At 35.8% G+C, this 20087-nt stretch overlaps 1 protein-coding gene and 1 long non-coding RNA gene across 2 annotated transcripts; one reads left to right on the forward strand and one right to left on the reverse strand.

Moving 5' to 3' along the window:
- Nucleotides 1-16: 16 nt before the first annotated feature.
- ppp1r27b (protein phosphatase 1, regulatory subunit 27b) lies at nt 17-2810 on the forward strand. Its single transcript, XM_067374713.1, has 3 exons — nt 17-1415; nt 1688-1838; nt 2112-2810. Exons 1-3 carry the CDS (start codon nt 1184-1186, stop codon nt 2230-2232), a joined length of 504 nt encoding a protein of 167 aa, XP_067230814.1. The 5' UTR covers nt 17-1183; the 3' UTR covers nt 2233-2810.
- A 14057-nt stretch (nt 2811-16867) lies between these two features.
- LOC137011527 (uncharacterized) lies at nt 16868-20087 on the reverse strand. Its single transcript, XR_010893487.1, has 5 exons — nt 19986-20087; nt 19236-19295; nt 18829-18908; nt 18275-18443; nt 16868-17247 (listed from the first exon to the last, which is right to left on the reverse strand). It is a non-coding gene; the product is annotated as an uncharacterized lncRNA (long non-coding RNA).

Consider the following 20087-nt stretch of genomic DNA (forward strand, 5'->3'; position numbering starts at 1 on the left):
TTTCCATGGAACATAAAAAGGAATCCTTATACATTGTATTGTACATGTGTACTGTAATGCATAAAAACAAAGTTCATAGTCCCTATTGCGGTTACTATATATATTATATAATATATAATACTGGCCATGGCCAGTTGCAAGAATTGAAAGAATACGATTTTAGAGCTTGGGCAGAAGGGAAGATAAATTTACAAAGTGATTGGAATTACTGCCTGGTCCTCACACAAAGCCATTATGTGGCTTCAAGTCTGACAAATACCTTAGGACTAGTTACTATATATTTGTGGTGTTTATTTAGAGTTTTAGACGATCATGGACATTGTGAACTCATTCAAAAAAGAGCTGGATTCATTTAAAAATAAATACAGTATGGGTTTGGAATGACATGAGGTTGAGTAAATAGTCAAATTATCCATTTTTGAGTGAGTGGGTTTTAACCATTTCGGATTGATTTATGCGTTTCATGCAAAACATGCAGAAACTTCTGGAACTGTTACTAGGGGCTGAGTAATAACTCATCTTACAAAAGTCATGTAGACTTAAAGTAGAAAGCACTGTCAGGCCTGTTGTCAGAGATCATGACATATTAATGTGATTCAACAGCCAGCAAAAAAGATGCTCTTGCCAGGGATACTATTTGCAGATGACTGTTTATTCAAGTGTTATTTTTAAAAACCTAATTGTGACCGTCAAAATGTCCTTGCCTTCATGTTTGGTAGGCAGTACCTATAAACCACTTTTATGCCCTATTCAATGTGTACTAGAAATTACTATTGGCTTCCCTGTTGTGTGACAACAGTCAGGAGGAGGAAATGTGGTGCATGAAAACAAGCTGAGGTTACGGATATCATTGCTAAGTTGGCTGAGAATCATAGGGGTGTGACTTCAGATCACACCCACCCATCTTCCAATTCGGTCATCTGAGCTATGAAATGACAGCCTCTTAATATAGTCTAGAGCAGGGTATAAATAGAGTACCTACAGAGCCCTGACTTCAGACCAACTTCAGAACGACTGTCTAGGAAGGAACAGTACATAAAGAGACGAACAGACAGACCAGCTGCAATCATCAAGACCAGCATCTTGGAAAAAACTTCTAAAGACCTTATTCTGCTGAACCTTTTAGCCACATTGAGAATTGGTACAGAATTTCTCATCTTGGAAACAAGACCATTAAAGAATAATGAAGTACTACCAGTGTCCAGTCACCCAGACCATACACTATGAGGGCTGCAATCCAAATGCCACTGGCCCAGTGTCATGCTCTCATTCTCGGCCTTCCATCAAACCTGTTCGCAATGTTCACTTTCCCAATGACATAGTCTTCCAGGATTATGTCCGTCAAGGAGAGCTGGAGAGAATTGGACGCTTCATTAGAACCAGAAGAGTGCGCCTGGACACCATTTACCATTCAGGTAGGAAACCTAACTACTTGCATGCTGTGTTGAGTTGAGTCAGCAAGGGAAAGTAAATCTTTGATCAGAATCAACTAGATACTCTTCATGCAATTATGATCACAAAAACATTCCCTGATATCTAATAAAGGCTCTTTATCCTAATAATTAGCAATGCCATTTTTGTCTAGGCAGCTCAGACTATTTGATAACAATCTTCAGCATCTCAAGCTTTAATCCACTGATAATTGAGCTGTCTGAGCAATAACATTAACTTATTGCTGATTGTCCAGGCATGGCAGCCATTCATGAGGCAGTCCTATCTGGAAACCTGGAGTGTGTGAAGCTTCTGGTAAAGTTTGGGGCTGACCTCACCCAGAGAGACGAGGACGGATGGACTCCCCTCCACATGGCTTGCAGTGATGGCTTTCCAGAGATAGCTAAGTAAGTGAAATATTCAATTTAATGTAGTATTTGGACTTCTGTAAAAAAATTACACCTGGACATTTAATAGATGATTGCTATTTATAGTATATAGAAAATAAAACAGTTTTAGTTATCTATCAAAGAAAATTGAAAGGCTGCAAAGAAGCCAAACTTCAATTTTCCAGATGTATTCTTTGACCTCTAAAATGTGCTTGATTTGTGAAATCAGATCAGACAAGAAAGTGAAACTGGGTGAAGATTTAAAGAAATAGTTTTTCTTTTTGTTTTCAGGTACTTGCTTTCCTTGGGTGCAGACACTGAGGCTGAAAATGACTGTGGGGAGAAGCCTGCTGACCTTATTGACCCAGACTGCAAAGAGCTGCTTGAACTCTTTGGGGTCGGTGGTGACTGAACTTGCATCCCCTACCTGAAACTGAAGTTCTGATTGCTCTCCTCTTTTGTGGCAGTTGCCACATTAAAAGTATGGAGAGGAACAGCCACAGTGTATACAGTGGAGCTGGTAGTTGAGACACCTTGACAGTGTGTCTGGATATAATTGTCTGGTCCTGTGCATTTGGGCCAATGACAGCGATTAGGATGTGAGTTGCACTTGCCTCCGCAGGAAGGAACTCTTCCAGTGGAGACGATGCAGTGTTCTTGCTCTAAGTTCAAATGAATCACACATCAGCTTTTCAGTGTCACTTTTTTAGTTAATGAATTCTATTGTGAAACATGATTATTATGTAGCAGATCAATGCACTGTTAGAGTTTGATAAATAGCATCTTGTTATTGTGTGATATTTTTTTTAAATCAATTTACATGTAAAACCTGACATTGTACAGAAAGTCTTAATTTTATATATACCTGGAATAAAAGTTTTATACATAAATATATATAAATAAATTTGTCTGTTATTTAAAGTCATCCTGAAATCAAATGTGACAATTCATACTATTTTAAACAGAAGATTGCAGTATTTTGCATTGGTGCGAAGGCTGGACAACCCGTCACTCACATGAGATCGCAGCAATAGCAAATGACAATGATCCACCGAACCAATAAATTCTCGATGGACAAAATCAAGTCCAAAATCAAGTCAAGCTGTAACAGCGAAGGACCACAGCTCCTCACACAATATAAATAAAATATTTCATAATAGGCTTCAGTCTGGCAAATTTATCATGCAATATTTTTTCTTCAAAATCCTAGCACTGTTCATTTAAATCTTTTCAATGTGATCAGACATTTGTATCATATATGCCATGAACATGTCTGGAATGACATTTTCTATATAAACGTTTCGGAAATTGCCCCAGTAAGGCACATAACGTTACATATGGAAGGCCGTAAAGACAAATATTTCTTAGACGTTATGTGTACAGATGATATAACGCGTGTATGCGTAATTTGCATCTAAACACCCCAGCAAGCAATTTTATGTCTATTAGACGTCTAATAGCCATCAAAACATAGCCCGGCCGTCTAGGCTAAAATAAGGCAAAATTTGGGCAGTCAGTGAAAATCTAACCATAACCCAAAAATACACTAGTCGTCAATTAGACGATTATTAGACGACTACATATTTATGTCTAATAGACGGTTAATACGGGTCTAGGCTAAAATAAGGCAAAATTGGGCCTGTCAGTGAAAATCGAATAGACGTCTAACCATAACCCAAAAATAGACAAGTCATCAATTGCATTACTAATGAATGATTACATCTATACATGCAATAGACAACAAAATAATGGCTAAAGGATTCTTTTCACTTAAATATAACAGGTTCTCATAAATGACAATCCGTCCAAACAAATTAAATATAAAAGGTTTTATTTAGAAAAAGAACTCGATAATACACAATGATAAAAAAATAATACATTTAATTTTACAAATACAATACAAATAAACATTAAAAGAAAATTACAACGTGTAACATAATAAAAATATAAAACATTGACCAAAAAAATGTTAAATAAAAAATGTTAACGATATTTTTTGGTTTATAAAACAACTTGATTAATTTTCAGTTCCATAAATTCCATGTTTTATGTAAAGCACTTTGAATTACCTTGAACATTGTTGTTGAAATGTGCTATACAAAATAAACTTGCCTTGCCAAATCAAAAACTCATATTTTTCTTTCATAATGATCAAAAGATTAAAAGACAAGGCTTCCATAACAAATAATAGTAGGGTGCACAGGTTTCATGTTTACCCCCTTGTATTTAGATAATTACAGAGTTTTAGGGCACAAGGAAACACTACAGTACATGTGCATGTATGTTAATCTAACCACGTTTTAGTCTGCACTGTTACCTGCTAAAATGTCACGGTTCCTACACATAATGTACATAAATAATAAACACATGTCAAAATGAAAAACACAGATACTTACAAGACCAAAAGCAAGATTTGCTTTAACATTTGCTGTTGCTTGCTCTCCGTCTTCAACAGTTGCGGAAATGTTTATCGCGAGATCTGGCAACAGTGATCGAGAGCTAACATTCAAGTCTCGCGTTGCCAGTGGTCATGTCTCCGTAGAGCCACAGCAAAGTCCCTTTAAGACAAGCCATTTCACTCGGCGGCCATCTTTGAAACGCCTCTCGGGCATCCTGGGCATCATGCAGCTCCTCTTTGAATGGGGAAACATCAGATTCTCCAAAACTGTTCGCCAACCTTACGATTAAATTTCATATTTGAAATCACCAATGAAATCTAACAACAACCGACTCATAAATTTAGTTTCTAAACGCTCGAATCATGAAAAAAAAAAACTGTATTTTTTCAGGCTGGACATAACATGACATAACATAACATTGTCTATAACATGAAACATCAGTGTTTACTGCATGAAGCGCTGAGAACAGAGTAACGTTAACCGTTTGCTCATGAGAAGTTTAACATTTCAAGATCAAACCATTCATGACGAAGTAGAAACGCGAACGAAAAGCTCCAGAAAAGACTGACTTTCCGTATTCTCAGCCGAACAATCGTTTATCCGTCTTCTCGACACAGGCAAACATTTTGATTAATCAGGTGGAAAATAACATCTCCGTCTTCTCAGCAGCGCCGTCCAGTCATCCCGTGTTTCAGGCAAACCGACGCTTCAAAAGCTTAAAACTGCACACTATATTCACTCAAATATCGTTTAATGATAACTTTAAACCCTGAAGAGTCGACGTGAAACACTAAAAGCGTTGGGAAAGAAGCTAAAATGTATGCCTGGTCTAGAAATTTGAAATGAGCGCGGTAAAAAAAAAAGTCAATCCCATAATGCAATGCTTCTACAGTATTATACTGTATTACGAGTGAAACGGGCTGAAAACAGAAAACTACTGTATATTTACAGACATTCTGTAAAATATACAGCATGTTACTGTTTTATGAAAATACAGTATAATACTGTTAGAAATTTCCTGTAAATTTACAGTAAAGCTTTACAGTGTACTACAGAGGCTGTTATCAATATAAAACATCATCACAGCAAACAGGTGAGCTCAATCCGCTTTTACAGCCTCATTATGCTCATAAATGTGCTCTCAAAATCTAGTCTAACTCAAACGTTCTGGGAAAATGTTTGTAGATAAAAACTGAAAGAGTTGGAAGCTTATTGATGGTGGCGTTGAAGTCGATCGAGCGACCATGATGAAGTTTGTTTTAGCCTACTTTTAGCTTTTTATTTCTTGCGACTGCATTTATGTATTTATAAGTTTAATAAAAGTTGTGTCATTTTGTCAAAATTATCTTGATGGACAAAACGTGTAAGTATCATAAACCTATGGAGCCCGGCACGTCACCTATAGACCTTATTTACCAGAGAAACAAGCGTGCCGCCATCTTTAGAATATTGTCTTTGAACTTTTTTACGGTAGCCCTGTATATTTCTATGGCATCGTTGTTGAAGAATAATTAGCTGGTGAAGTGGATTTACCTGTTGTAGAGTTAATGAAAGTTATCATGAGCATTGTTATGTTTAAAGCAGATGTCTTAACAAATGACAATAGACCGGTAAGATTTTAAAGCGGAACTCAGTAAGATTTGCGAAGCTCCCCCTACAGGTTCCTTCAATGAATCACACTGTCGTAAATACTCCAAGCGCAGCTCTGGACTACAACGACTACAACGCTCACCAGCGCTGTAGTTTTGCAAATACAGTACAAGAAATCTCGATGGAGGTGGGTAATTTTCGAAATTGTCTTATAAAGTCATAATATATACATTGTTTTTGAATTACTGTAAAGCATTTTGTCACTCTCGCTTGAATGTGAACATGGCGAGATTGTGTCGGGTCAGCGAAGCTCAACTTGCAAGTGCTGTTTTTTGGCGTAGACGTGCCAGAGGGGGTTAGTGCTCGCCTCAAACACACCACTACAAGTCAATTAATCATTCTAAGGACTTAGAAAACTGTTTATGAAGGTAAAAAATACGTAATATCGTAATACATAAATACGTAAGATCGCTGTGGAAATACAAAGACAACGAACTCAGCGCTGAAAAGGGGCAGGGCTACATAAGGTCTATCCCATAGACTGTTAAAAAAATATGGACGTAGTGTCCGTGACGTCACCCATAGAGTTCTGAACAGCAGTTTTGACGCCTAAATGAGGCCATCTTAGCTGTGCGTCACCGCACGTCACTCTAAAGGTTTACTGTCAATCTACGGTGTTTCTTTAAGATATAGATGCTCCAACACCAGTAGTGTTGGGTGTGCAAATAACAACATGGAAAATCAAATGGGACTTCATACCTTTATAATAGAGATCGCGAGATGAATCCAATCTGTGGCACTTCGGTAAAATATAAATGTCCATTGCAAAACAAAACAAAAAAAAAAAACATTTCACATTTCTTCTGAATGATCTGCTCTTCGTCATCGTTCTTCAAGAAAGGATGCAATCTGAGCAGCCTTTATGTTGTAAAACTGTATACAATCGTATCTAACAAACAAATGAGCCTGTGTCCAAAGTATATTTTTTTCAAAATAGTGCAGCAGTTTTAGTTATAATATCCAAGCAGTGCTGTCAGAGTTGTATATCCTCCTGGTATTGTCATTGTAGTAAATCTCGCAATCAAAACTTTCAGCCAATGCCACGATCCAACAACGTGTGTTCTGTATCTCTTCCCCATGCATGCACACAGACACACATCAGTCTCGAATATTATGCAGCAAGCCATATTTTATAATTGTATAAAATAATCAAGAAAAAAAAGCACAAAAACGGCTGAGATGCCAAATTCAGCGGCAGCTGAGGTAACATGACGGCTCACAGACAGCAGTGGCATACCTGTCACTCAAGTGACCACGCCCTTAATTATGCAGAACTTTAAGGCTTAATATAATTTAAACGGATAAGTTATAAAAAAATTCACCCCCCTCAGAGTTGTCATGAAGGGCAAAAATAGCAATATAGACCAAAACCACAATTTGAACCAACTTGTAAACATGTTTTTTTCTGCTATAAACTTGGCCAATTTAACATGGGACTCTATGAGATTCTGCTCTCTTTTGGAGCCTGTCCCTAGCGGCCAGTCGATGAATCGCAGTTTAAGTTACTTCCGTATTGGCTTCATGAGAGAAAGGGGGAGGTTGCCGCTTGGTCTATCCACAAGTTTCCTACGCCCCATGAGGCCTTGCGTCAAAAGTGGGAGCGTCTTCCGGTTCGAAGTAAACAAGCTGGACGTGACACTCATTCATTCAACAATTGACATCACAGCTAACCAAAATACGTGACTGTTACGTAACTGCAACGTAATTTGGTGACCAAACTTTCGTCGTGGTGATGTAACTTACGTTGTGGCAACCGGAAAAGTGAAATTCCCGGTTACGTTGCCACAACCCCAGCCAACATAGCTAACTGGGGCCCAGACATTTTTGTCCACGGTTTCCATGGAGGCCCCACATAGGTTAGCCCAGATAAAATGAACACTGCTCAGTGTGCACACTACAGGCTGTTAAATGTAACACTGAAACATACTGGAGTTAATGAGATAATTAGGTGATAATGAGCAGAATCACTGAAGGACAGAGAAACAACAAGAACTACAACTTCAGCCACAGCCTTCGATGAAATCAACTGAAGATAAAAAACATTAAATCTCTGAAGATCTGATTAAACAACTCCACAAACAGCATTACCAGCTTCACTTATTACTAACCAGACTGACTTTATTTCTGACATACATCTACAAAAGTTGTTATTGAGAATTACCAGAAGTTTAGATGTTGATGATTTGTTGAAAATAAGTTTGTTTTGATGTCACTGTGAACGAGGTCAGCGCTTACTTCAGTTAGGCAGTTTGCCTCTTGTCTGTTTTAGTAATAATGTTTGTTTGGCTGCTCTTGCTGTTTGTTATGACAAGAAAAGCAAAAGGCAATATGTTTAGCTGTTGTCAGCTGTTCAATGATATGAATCTAATTTTCATCATGTTATGGCTTTGTTCACTGATCTAATGACTGAGCTTTATATGAAAAAGTTATATTAATTTTGTGCTGGATCTTCTCCAGAACAACTAAAAAAAGTTACAAAAATCAGAGCAAAAGAATAAATCTGAAAAATACAATGTACATTAAATCCTTTAAAACAGCTGCAAGATTTATTCACACACAGACATCAAGAATCAGCATATGATTCTCAACAATGGTGACATGCTTCATGCTGCAATGCATTCTGGGTGCCTCATACAAAACTCATCCGCGGTGTTATGAAATATTCAGTGTCTGAGATTTTCGGTAACACTGGGCGGAGCTTACATAAATATTCACGAGTTTCCTGTTTTGAGTTAAAGCAACACTGAAAATGTTAGTGGACTGTCCTTGGATCACACAACAGTTTTCTGTAACGTGTTTCCGTGTCGAATGAATTTATGATTTTTTTTTTTATTAATAACTTTATGTATGCTCAATAGTTTGAGAAGATAACTTGTATAAATATATATGTGGTTGCATAATAAAAGTTTCAGTTGTGATTGTGTCATTCCCTATTGCTTTCTCAGATAGCCTGCATAACTTTAACCAGACATTATTTTTTAAAACACATTGAGAGTTAGATTTATGTTTCGTTTATGTTTTTGATTTGCATGAATTAATGTAAACCTTCTTTATCCTTTTCTGCAAAACACACAATGCTCTCTATGAATAGAAACATGACACAGTGATATTAGCTTCCCTGCAGCACTTTCACAAGGTTTTATTTTAATGCGCTTTCCACAACAATTAAAATGTTGAAATTGAATTATAAGTGGTTAAATTTATCAGCTAAAAAATTAAAAGTTACTAATGCAGGTTTTATTTAAAAATATTTAGGCTATATGGAGAAGACAACTGGCAAAAGTATGAGGAATATTATTGTTATGGATAATCAGACATATATACATACTACTGTGATTGTTCTGTCATTTCTTAATTGCTTGCTCAGTTGGTAAATATTTTTTAAAGAGACTTTATTAAATCCTACAGTTAAGTGTTATTTTTTTTATATTATTAGGAAACATTCTCAATCAGGATTCAGTTTAACACAGTGGTGATATGAAACTATATGGAACTAAACGATCAAACCTGCAGTATATTCACAATGAAATGCATTAGTTCTATTCTACAAGCTTTCCATAACAATTACAATTTTATTAATGTTAAATTAGCTACTAAAATAATAGACCATGTAGTAATTTGCATATCTGTAATATCAAAGATGAAAGTAAATAATGAGAGTAGTTTCACTTTGAATAAAAAAGAGCAACTGATTCGGTGTTGGAATTTTATTCACAAATGAGAAGTCACGACATATAACATAATTAATTAGCAAAAACGCTTGTATTTAAACACACATTGACACACTTTACACAGGGTCTTGGGATCCCAGACAAATTAAAGTTTGGTCTGCTCTTGTGATCCCAGTGATTCCAGCCTTTACTACTGACACATTCAATCTGAAATATATAATAAAATGACATTACAACAAACATGTATTATTAAAATGTTTAATACACTGTCATGTTCAAAACAAAGTGAAAAATAAAAGTGTCTGCTTTGTCTGGTGTACAGGGATATTGGCAAAAGTCATATTTGGGAATGAAAAAAATATTGGCTATAGATATTATATTAGTTATATATTCACCGTGGCCTATTTGGATAATAAATAAACTATATTTAAAGTACATTAACATGTTTTCTTGCATGTGTGCAATCTTTGAAACATATTACATATAGAAATTCAAGTCTACCCAGATTAGAAGTGCTTCTATAAACTAGGAAAGTTTACTGCTGCCTTCACCACAGGAGTTTACAATTAATATTATTATGCTACCATACATTTTGGCAAACTTTCAAAACTATATGCTTAAAAGACGGTAATACAGAAACAACAAAAATAGGCTACTTAAAATGCTATTGGCTCGTTTAGCTAATCCTAACGACACCTCTGGCGAATCATTCTGTTCGTATCAAACATAGCTAACACATGGCACGACAGAACACAGTATAGCATATACAATCTTGGGCATCAATAACAGTTAGAATATAAGCTTGACTTCTTTTAACGCTGAAACATATGCTAATTACCTTTAATGTAAGCTGAAGAACGTGCACTAACATTTTCAGTGGCGCTTTAACTCAAAACAGGAAACTCGTCAATATTCACTGAAAATCTCAAACACCGAATATTTAACACCGGCAAAGATTGAAGGCGGGGCCACAAATCCATGAGTGAGTACAGTTTTTACAAACCCCTGGGAACGGATTTGCGAAAGTGTGCGCACAGATTATGAATTTGTGGGAACTGATTTAAAAACCGAGGGTACGGTTTGCAAAATCCAATTCGTGGGTACAGTTTATTAATCCATGGGCACGATTTGTTAAACTGAGGGAACAGTTTAAGAATTCATGAGCATGGTTTATAAACTATAGCTGACACTATAGCTAAATTTCAACTTATTCAGTCAGCTTGTTCTAGTTCTCAAAACCCCCAATAACTTGTTGTCCATTGTTGCATATATATGGATGGATATATATGGATTTCAAAAATTAACCAAAAAAGTAAACACTAAATTTTAAACTTTCTATGTAGTCAAAATAAATAATTGCAACAGTTCTATCATACCTAAATTAAAGTGAGCACAACTGGAGCTACATGTGCAAAACTCTAACTACAGTCTGCACTACCAACAGTCACCTGAGCTAAACAGTTAACACATGGCTCAAAACAGGCTCAGTGCAGCCAAACACTAACACAACCCTTACTGAGATAACACACACTGTCACTCAGAACACACTGAGAGTAAAAACACTAGCATCAAACACCAACACAGAAAATACAAACTTTTCATCTTTACAGTTTGAACAATTTCAGTGACTTCATACAAAGTAGTATTTTCTTCAAAGAAAAGAGTGACATTCTTTCACATGATTTATTTAAATTTTTAGATCCTAATTCTTTAAGGTAAATGAAAATTAGCAGTTTGCTTCAATAGTCTGTAGTAATTTACGGAATTACAGTAATGAGTTACATATATTATATACATATATTCTTTTTTGAATGTGTGGTTCACAGTTTTGACAGCAGTGTGTAAGCATTTGAAAAAAAGTGCTGTAAATCCACAGTGTTGTCCAGGTTGTGGTTAAAGTCATGGGATAAGTGTGTAGAGTGTGTAATGCAGCTTTAATCGCTTTTTTTTGTCATTTCATAACTTAACAGACGACAGAACTACGACTTTGCATGCTCGTAGTTTCTTTTACGCATTTAATAATTGATGCTCTTCAATATGAATAACGCAGAAGAACACGTGCATAGTGTAAACCTTCATCATAAAAGCTATATAGTATTATATATATAGTATTATATATATATATATATATATATATATATATATATATATATATATATATATATATATATATATATATATATATAATATTAAAATGACATAACCACTGCACTATATCAACAGACAAGCAGAGAGAATACATAGGCTAGACTGTGCTTGTAGGCCTAATTAACTTTAATTTTAAGTCAAGTCAAGTCAAGTCAAATTTATTTATATAGCGCTTTTACAATTGGTAATTGTTTCAAAGCAGCTTTACATATTAGAAGCACAGAAAAAAGGGAAGTGGTTAAAAATAAGCTGTACAAACAAGCGTGGTAATATGTAACATATACAAGATGGTGCTACATTAAGCCAATGTCGGCTGACTTCCAGGGGTGGAAAAACCCCCCTAGGAGAAAAACCCAGCGTGCTAGCACTGGGAAAAAAGTCCTAGGAGGGAAAAAAACCCTTGGAAGATATATATAATATATGTAAATGGATATGGAGATCAAAATCTTTTTCGTGAGGAAGTTTTTGGTCCAAAGATTAGGATATCAGTTTTTTCTGAATTTAATAATAAGAAATTTCTTGTCATCCAGTTTTTAATGTCAGCTATGCATTCTGTTAGTTTTGTGAATTTGTAGGTTTCGTCAGGGCGCGAGGAAATATAGAGCTGAGTATCGTCAGCGTAGCAGTGAAAACTAACACCATGCTTCCTAATTATCTCTCCTAAGGGCAGCATGTACAGAGTGAAAAGCAACGGTCCTAATACTGAGCCTTGTGGTACCCCATATTTAACCTGTGATTGATACGACATCTCTTCATTAACTACCACAGACTGATAACGGTCAGATAAGTACGATTTGAACCATGCCAAAGCAATTCCACTAATGCCAATATAGTTTTCAAGTCTTTTTAAAAGAATGTTATGATCGATAGTGTCAAAAGCAGCACTGAGATCTAATAACACTAATAGAGAAATACAGCCACGATCGGATGATAGGAGTAAATCGTTTGTAACTCTAACGAGAGCAGTCTCAGTACTATGGTATGGTCTAAATCCTGACTGGAAATCCTCACAGATTCCATTTCTTTCTAAAAAGGAGCACAGTTGTGTTGAAACTGCCTTTTCTAGTATCTTTGACAGAAAAGGTAGATTTGAGATTGGCCTGTAATTTACTAAATCTCTTGGATCTAGTTGAGGTTTTTTAATAAGAGGTTTAATAATAGCCTGCTTAAAGGTTTTTGGCACGTGTCCTAGTGTTAAAGATGAATTAATTATATCAAGAAGTGGACCTACGACCTCTGGAAGCATTTCTTTCAGTAGTTTAGTCGGCATTGGGTCTAACATACATGTCGTTGATTTTGATGATTTGATAAGTTTAGATAATTCTTCCTCTCCTATAGCGGCGAATGATTCTAGTTTTACCTCAGGGACACTACAGTGCACTGTCTGAAGCGAAACTGTAGACGGTTGCATGTTTATAATTTTCTCTCTAATATTATCAATCTTGCAAGTAAAGAAGTTCATAAAGTCATTACTGCTGTGCTCTATGGAAACGTCAGCAGTTGAATCTCTGTTTCTAGTTAATTTAGCCACTGTGTCAAATAAATACCTAGGATTATGTTTGTTTTCTATTAAGAGATTTGAAAAATAAGTAGATCTAGCATTTCTTATAGCTGTTCTGTACTCAATCATTTTTTTCTTTCCACGAAAGGCGAAAAACTTCTAGTTTTGTTTTCTTCCAACTACTTTCAGCTTTTCTAACAGCTCGTTTTAGAGCCCGAGTGTGCTCATCATACCACGGCGTTGGATTAGTTTCCTTAATCTTCTTTAGACGTAAAGGAGCGACTGCATCTAATGTGCTGGAAAAGAGAGAGCCAATAGTTTCTGTTGCAGCATCGAGTTCTTCTAAGTTGTCAGGTATACTAAGGCGATGAAACTGCTCGGGGAGATTATTTATAAAGCAATCTTTAGTGGTAGACGTGATTGTTCTACAATATTTATGGCTGGGTGGTGGTTTTGTAGCCTTGGCTAATTGTATTATACACGAGACTAAATAATGATCTGATATATCATCGCTCTGCTGTAGAATTTCAACAGCATCAATATCAATTCCATGCGACAGTATTAGATCTAGGGTATGATTACGACAATGAGTGGGTCCTGACATGTGTTGTCTAACTCCAATAGAGTTTAAAATGTCTGCAAATGCCAATCCAAATGCATCTTTATTATTATCTACATGGATATTAAAATCACCAACAACAAGGACTTTATCCGCAGCCAGTACTAACTCTGATAGAAACTCAGCAAATTCTTTGATAAAGTCAGTATGGTGCCCTGGTGGCCTGTATACAGTAGCCAGCACAAATGTCAACTTACATAATGTTACATAAAGCACCATCACTTCAAAGGAATTATATTTGAAATTCTTTTGAATGATTCTGAATATTTTACTATAAATTACAGCAACACCTCCCCCTTTGCCTTTCTGTCGAGGATTGTGTCGATAATCATAACCTTGAGGACTAGATTCATTTAAAGTAATGTAATCGTCTGGTTTTAGCCAGGTTTCTGTCAAACACAGCAAGTCTAGTTTATTGTCTGTGATAATTTCATTTACAATAAGTGCTTTTGAAGAAATAGATCTAATATTCAGTAACCCAAGCTTTATCATTTGTTTATCTGATTTATCTGTGATTTTCATTTTTTGAACATCAATTACATTTTTACCCTTAAAAGGTTTCGGAAGTTTTTTGTATTTACTAGTTTGAGGTACAGACACAGTCTCTATGTGATAATATCTAGGTGAAAGTGTTTCTATGTGCTGTGAATTATCTGAGTTCTGTGACGTGAGGCGGCTAGCAGACGGTCGGTTTAGCCAGTTTGTCTGCGTCCTGATCTGGGCCCTGGTTTGTCATGTTTCAGCTCTAAGACTATTTGCCAAATTTCTAGAGAGAAGAGCAGCACCATCCCGGGAGGGATGAATACCATCTCTTTTCAACAGATCAGGTCTGCCCCAAAAGCTTTTTCAATTGTCTATGAAACCTATATTATTCTGCGCACACCACTTAGACAGCCAGCCATTGAGTGATGATAACCTGCTAACTATCTCATCACTCCGACGAACAGGAAGAGGGCCAGAACAAATTACTTTTGCTGACATTGAATTTGCGAGTTCACACACCTCTTTAATGTTAATTTTAGTGATCTCCGACTGGCGAAGTCGAACATCATTTGTGCCGACGTGGATAATGATTTTAGAATATTTACGTTTAGCATTAGCCAGCACTTTTAAATTTGCTTTGATGTCAGGTGCTCTGGCCCCCGGCAAACATGTGACTATGGTGGCTGGTGTCTCTATTTTCACGTTCCATGTAATAGAATCGCCAATTACTAGGGCACTTTCAACAGGATTCTCAGTGGGTGCGTCACTGAGTGGGGAGAACCTGTTTGATGTTCTAATCGGAACGGAAGAGTGGTGTTTGTTCTTGCCATTATGCCGCCTCACAGTCACCCAGTTAGCCTGCTGCGTGGCTTCTACAACCGTGTAAGTGTAATTGTTTTTTATAGGCTATCAACCACACAGAAACACATGACTGCCTTAGCGTATAAGTAAAAGCTATGCATTAATGAGACTACTTTCTGACCTTGTGTAGGCTAAGCTTTAAAAAAAAAAAAAAAGTGTTAACCTGAAATGATGACTCTGAAGACTTTAAACTTTATAATCATTTTATTGACCACAGACACTGTAGCCACAGCTTAATGGCAAAACTAAAACAAATCAAGTGACTAACAGATACATCAAATAGAATAGCGAATATTAGCTAATAGTTATCGCTAGAAGTGAGTGGAAGATTGCTTGGAGATTTTTACAACAAGCTAGCAAGCGTATTCACGCAAAAGAAACATTAAATAACTGTTAAACAACTTAAACAATACACTTACATTCATATACAATACACTGTAAAAAATTGACTGTAAAATTTACAGTAACTTACTGGCAACTTTGGTTGCCAGCAAGACTGTAAAATTTACAAGAGTACTATAAATCATTAACTACAAATGTACTGTAAAATTTACAGTAACTTACTGGCAATTTTGGTTGCCAGCAATACTGTAAAATTTCCAAGAGTACTGTAAATCATTAACTACAATTGTACTGTAAAAAAAAACACAGCACACTGTATATACGCTGTACATTTCTTACAGCTGTAACTAAAATTAAAGTAGAAATAATTATGAATGCAAGTGAAATTACAAGAGCAACAATGAACTTACATGTACTGCTATACATTTTACAGTAAATTAGAGCATTTTATGTGGAATTCAATTCACTATTTGTTTGCTGTAAGTTAAAGCATTTTTGTCAAATAAAACTCACAATAACAGGTTCAGTAACATAACAAATTTATTGTAATGGCTATTTAACACAACCAGATTCCAAAAAATGTATCTGGAGAAACAAAGCAAAAAAAAAAAAAAAAAAAAAAAAGGAGATTGCACATTACATGTAAGTCTTTAGCCTTGGAAAAAACCTCAGAGAACAGCAGCACTTAAAGGGATAGTTCACCCAAAAATGAAAATTTGATGTTTATCTGCTTACCCCCAGTGCATCCAAGATGTAGGTGACTTTTTTTCTTCAGTCGAACACAAATTATGATTTTTAACTGCAACCGCTGCCGTCTGTCAGTCAAATAATAGCAGTGATTGGGAACTTCAACTATAACAGTAAATAAAACTTCCATAGACAAATCCAAATAAAACCCTCCGGCTCGTGACGACACATTGATGTCCTAAGACACAAAACGATCGGTTTGTGCGTGAAACCGAACAGTATTTATATAATTTTTACCTCTAATACACCACTATGTCCAACTTCGTTCAGCTTCCTGCTAGTGAGGTCAAAAAACGCGTTGTGGTGACGGAAGTGATGTCTCGCCCATATACTTCAATGAGCGCGAGACATCACTTCTGTTGTCAGAGCGTGATCAGACCTCACTAGCGGGAAGCTGAACGAAGTTGGACATAGTGGTGTATTAGAGGTAAAAAATGATATAAATACTGTTCGGTTTCTCGCACAAACCGATCGTTTCGTGTCTTAGGACATCAATGTGTCGTCACGAGCCGGAGGGTTTTATTTGGATTTGTCTAAGCAAGTTTTATTTACTGTTATAGTTGAAGTTCCCAATCACTGCTATTATTTGACTGACAGACGGCAGCGGCTGCAGTTAAAAATCATAATTTGTGTTCGACTGAAGAAAAAAAGTCACCTACATCTTTGGATGCACTGGGGGTAAGCAGATAAACATCAAATTTTCTTTTTTGGGTGAACTATGCCTTTAAATATTAACTATGCAGTGCACACATTCCTAAAGTGTTCTAAAGTCATAAACTAAAGACATGGTCTGAACTGTGCCTACCTTAAAGGCAAGAATATGAACTTGGAAATCGGGTCAGTCTCTGGTATCAATTCTGTTGGAATACTTTAAATGACAAGCCATTTAAAGTCCATTAGTTTATGTAACAGTGTGCATACATGTGGGTTCATTCCATGCATTTTCTTGTCTCGCTTTCCAGCAGCAACTTTTGATCCAGTTTCCGGGTTGATGCCCACAAGTCCTCTGTGTGAAAAAAAAAAAAAAAAAAAAAACAAACACACCATCTAATTATCAAAAACATTATAGACTTAAAAATAAAATACAAAATTAATCAGACAATTCAAATTACATTTAATTTCAATGAAGAGTTCGGGTCATATTTAATTTTATCAGAAATTAATGTAAAAATATTTAGCCTTCAATGTTTACAATAAATAAAATGTACAGATTATATTATTATACAGATTTAAAAACGCATTTCTAAAAATTTGGCTATAGAACATGTAAATCATTGCACACTGCAATCCACTGCATCTAGTGCATTGTCTACAGGAAGACTGCCGTGATTATACAGCTGTTAAATGATCTCCTTAAGAGATTTAAGATAAGGTAGTTGTACTGTATTGGAAGTGCAACCACATTTTGTAAAATGCCATAAAATCAAGAATCTGTGATGTCAATACTCTTTCAACTTTAACTGAAAAAAAAAAAAGTACAAAGAAAATATTTCCAGAATTTTCGCTGACCAACTTGTTTGTATTTAATAAATAAACAAGTTTAGATATTGATGGCTGCAACACACTCTAAAAAAGTTGTGACAACATGGGAAATTATAGAATTGTTATTCTTTTTAATTATCTTTCATTGTTATTTTAGTCAATATAATAATTTTTTTTATTTTTATATGGTTTTTGCATTGTTTGTAGTATTTGAATTATTTGCATATTTATAATAGATTATTTGCTACAGTTGTGCTATACTTAACTGCTATACTCTTGGCATTCTACTGCTTCAAAAGCAACTTGAAGCATCTGCTTGTGCTCGTCTAGTTTTTAATCCAGATGCACCTTGCAATTTTTAGTAACATGCAGTGAATAAAATAATTCTCTATTCAGTATGTGGTTAGCAATTTTTTGTTGTTCATTTGAAAACTTTTCCATAAAATATCTAATTCTGATAAACTATCCTAAATTGAAAACCTAAAAGTAAAAAAAAAAAAAAAAGTGAAAGTAACAATAAATATTGAGTAAGATTTTATGCTCTGAAATACCTCTGAATAAAATCCAGCGTGCATGCAGCATCATCCTGATAAGCAAGATTCAAGTTGTAATAGGTCGCAAACAATGCTGCCAGACCCTCAACAAATGCCTCTGAAAATGGGCCCAGGACAACTTCCCTCTCGACGGACAACATCCACTTGCTTGGGGTCATGGATTCACCTATAAAAAATAAAATAAGAATATGGCAGGGCATAGATTAATAATTGTTGTATAGCTCATGTTAAAGGGATAGTCTGAAAAGAATTAAATGAAGTGAAAATTACCATGATTTACTCACGATATCCTAGGAGTAAATTACTTTCTTCTTTCAGACAAATACAATCAGAGTTACATAAAAAAAATAATATAAAAAGTCCTAGCTCTTCTCAGCTTTATTATGGTAATGAATGACAGGCAAGATGTGAGTAAATCATGATGTAATTTTTAATTTTTAGACAGACACTATACACTTTGGGACTTATAATGAAGACTAATGTTACGAATAAGGAATTTTGTTGAAGGGATAGTTCACCCAAAAATGAAAATTTTATGTTTATCTGCTTACCCCCAGGGCATCCAAGATGTAGGTGTCTTTGTTTCTTCAGTTGAACACAAATGATGATTTTTAACTCCAACCATTGCAGTCTGTCAGTCAAATAATGGGAGTAAATGGTCACACAATTTAAAAGAGTCAATAAACACGCTCAGACAAATCCAAATTAAACCCTGCGGCTTGTGAAGGCACATTAATGTCCCAAGACACAAAACGATCGGTTTGTGTGAGAAACCAAACAGTATTTATATAATTTTTTACCTCTAATACACCACTATGTCCAGCTGCATTCAGCAATCACTTAGTGAGGTCTGATCGCACTCTGACAACGATGTCTCACGCATATACGTTAATGAGAGCTAGACATCACTGCCGTCTTTATGTGTCCGTGATACATGTGATGCAAATGTAGATCTCACCTTAAATGTCATGTTGCAACCAAATGGGCACTGGATCTCCAGACCTGACTGAATATGGCTCTTTAAATGAGACAAAAGCTGTGTTAGGGTCCCACATTGAACTTCACAAAAGTCTACATGGCATTTAAATGTTTTATCACACATCTGTGCCTGATGCTCTTTAGCAGCAGACTGGTGATGTTCCCTGTGATTTCTGTATATGTGGGACTTCAATGAAGAAAACAGTGAAAATATGTGGGCAATCAGGTAACTTACAGCACATCTAAAACCTGATTTAGGCACATTTCTATGCAATTTCTCATGCGGCACAAAACTCAGGATTGTACTGCTCTCATTATTACAAAAGTGACAGATAAACATTTTCAACTTTAAAAAAATATAGACTTCACAAGCTAATAAATGCACAGCAATAAAGCATGTGCACTGCAAACTAACGTTAGTCAAGTTAAACACTAACTGCATAAAACATACACAATCAAGTTAAAAGCTTAAAACGTTTAAAAGCTTACATGTCTACTATCAACAACAATGTAAAAGATGTTATATACCGAGCAGTTATCAAAAATTTTTTAGTAAAATGACAGCCCGGCCACACTTTAATGGTGAAGAAAATATAGACAGCTAACGTTAATCGTTAATCTGTGACGACTCATCAAGCATCATACTCATCATAAAATTGGACAAATAATCTAGATTATACATTTTGCAACGTGGATGTAAAAAGGATTCCATATTGTAGATGTAACACACCTGAACTCGCTCTCATTAGCGATCGTCCTCCTCCTCCTCCTCCTCCTCCTCCTCCGGTAACCGTAGAGCACGATGTGAACGCGAAAATTGAGTGCTGGTGAT

The sequence above is a fragment of the Chanodichthys erythropterus genome, chromosome 21 (assembly GCF_024489055.1).
Source record: "Chanodichthys erythropterus isolate Z2021 chromosome 21, ASM2448905v1, whole genome shotgun sequence".
NCBI classification, from domain to species: Eukaryota; Metazoa; Chordata; class Actinopteri; order Cypriniformes; family Xenocyprididae; genus Chanodichthys; species Chanodichthys erythropterus.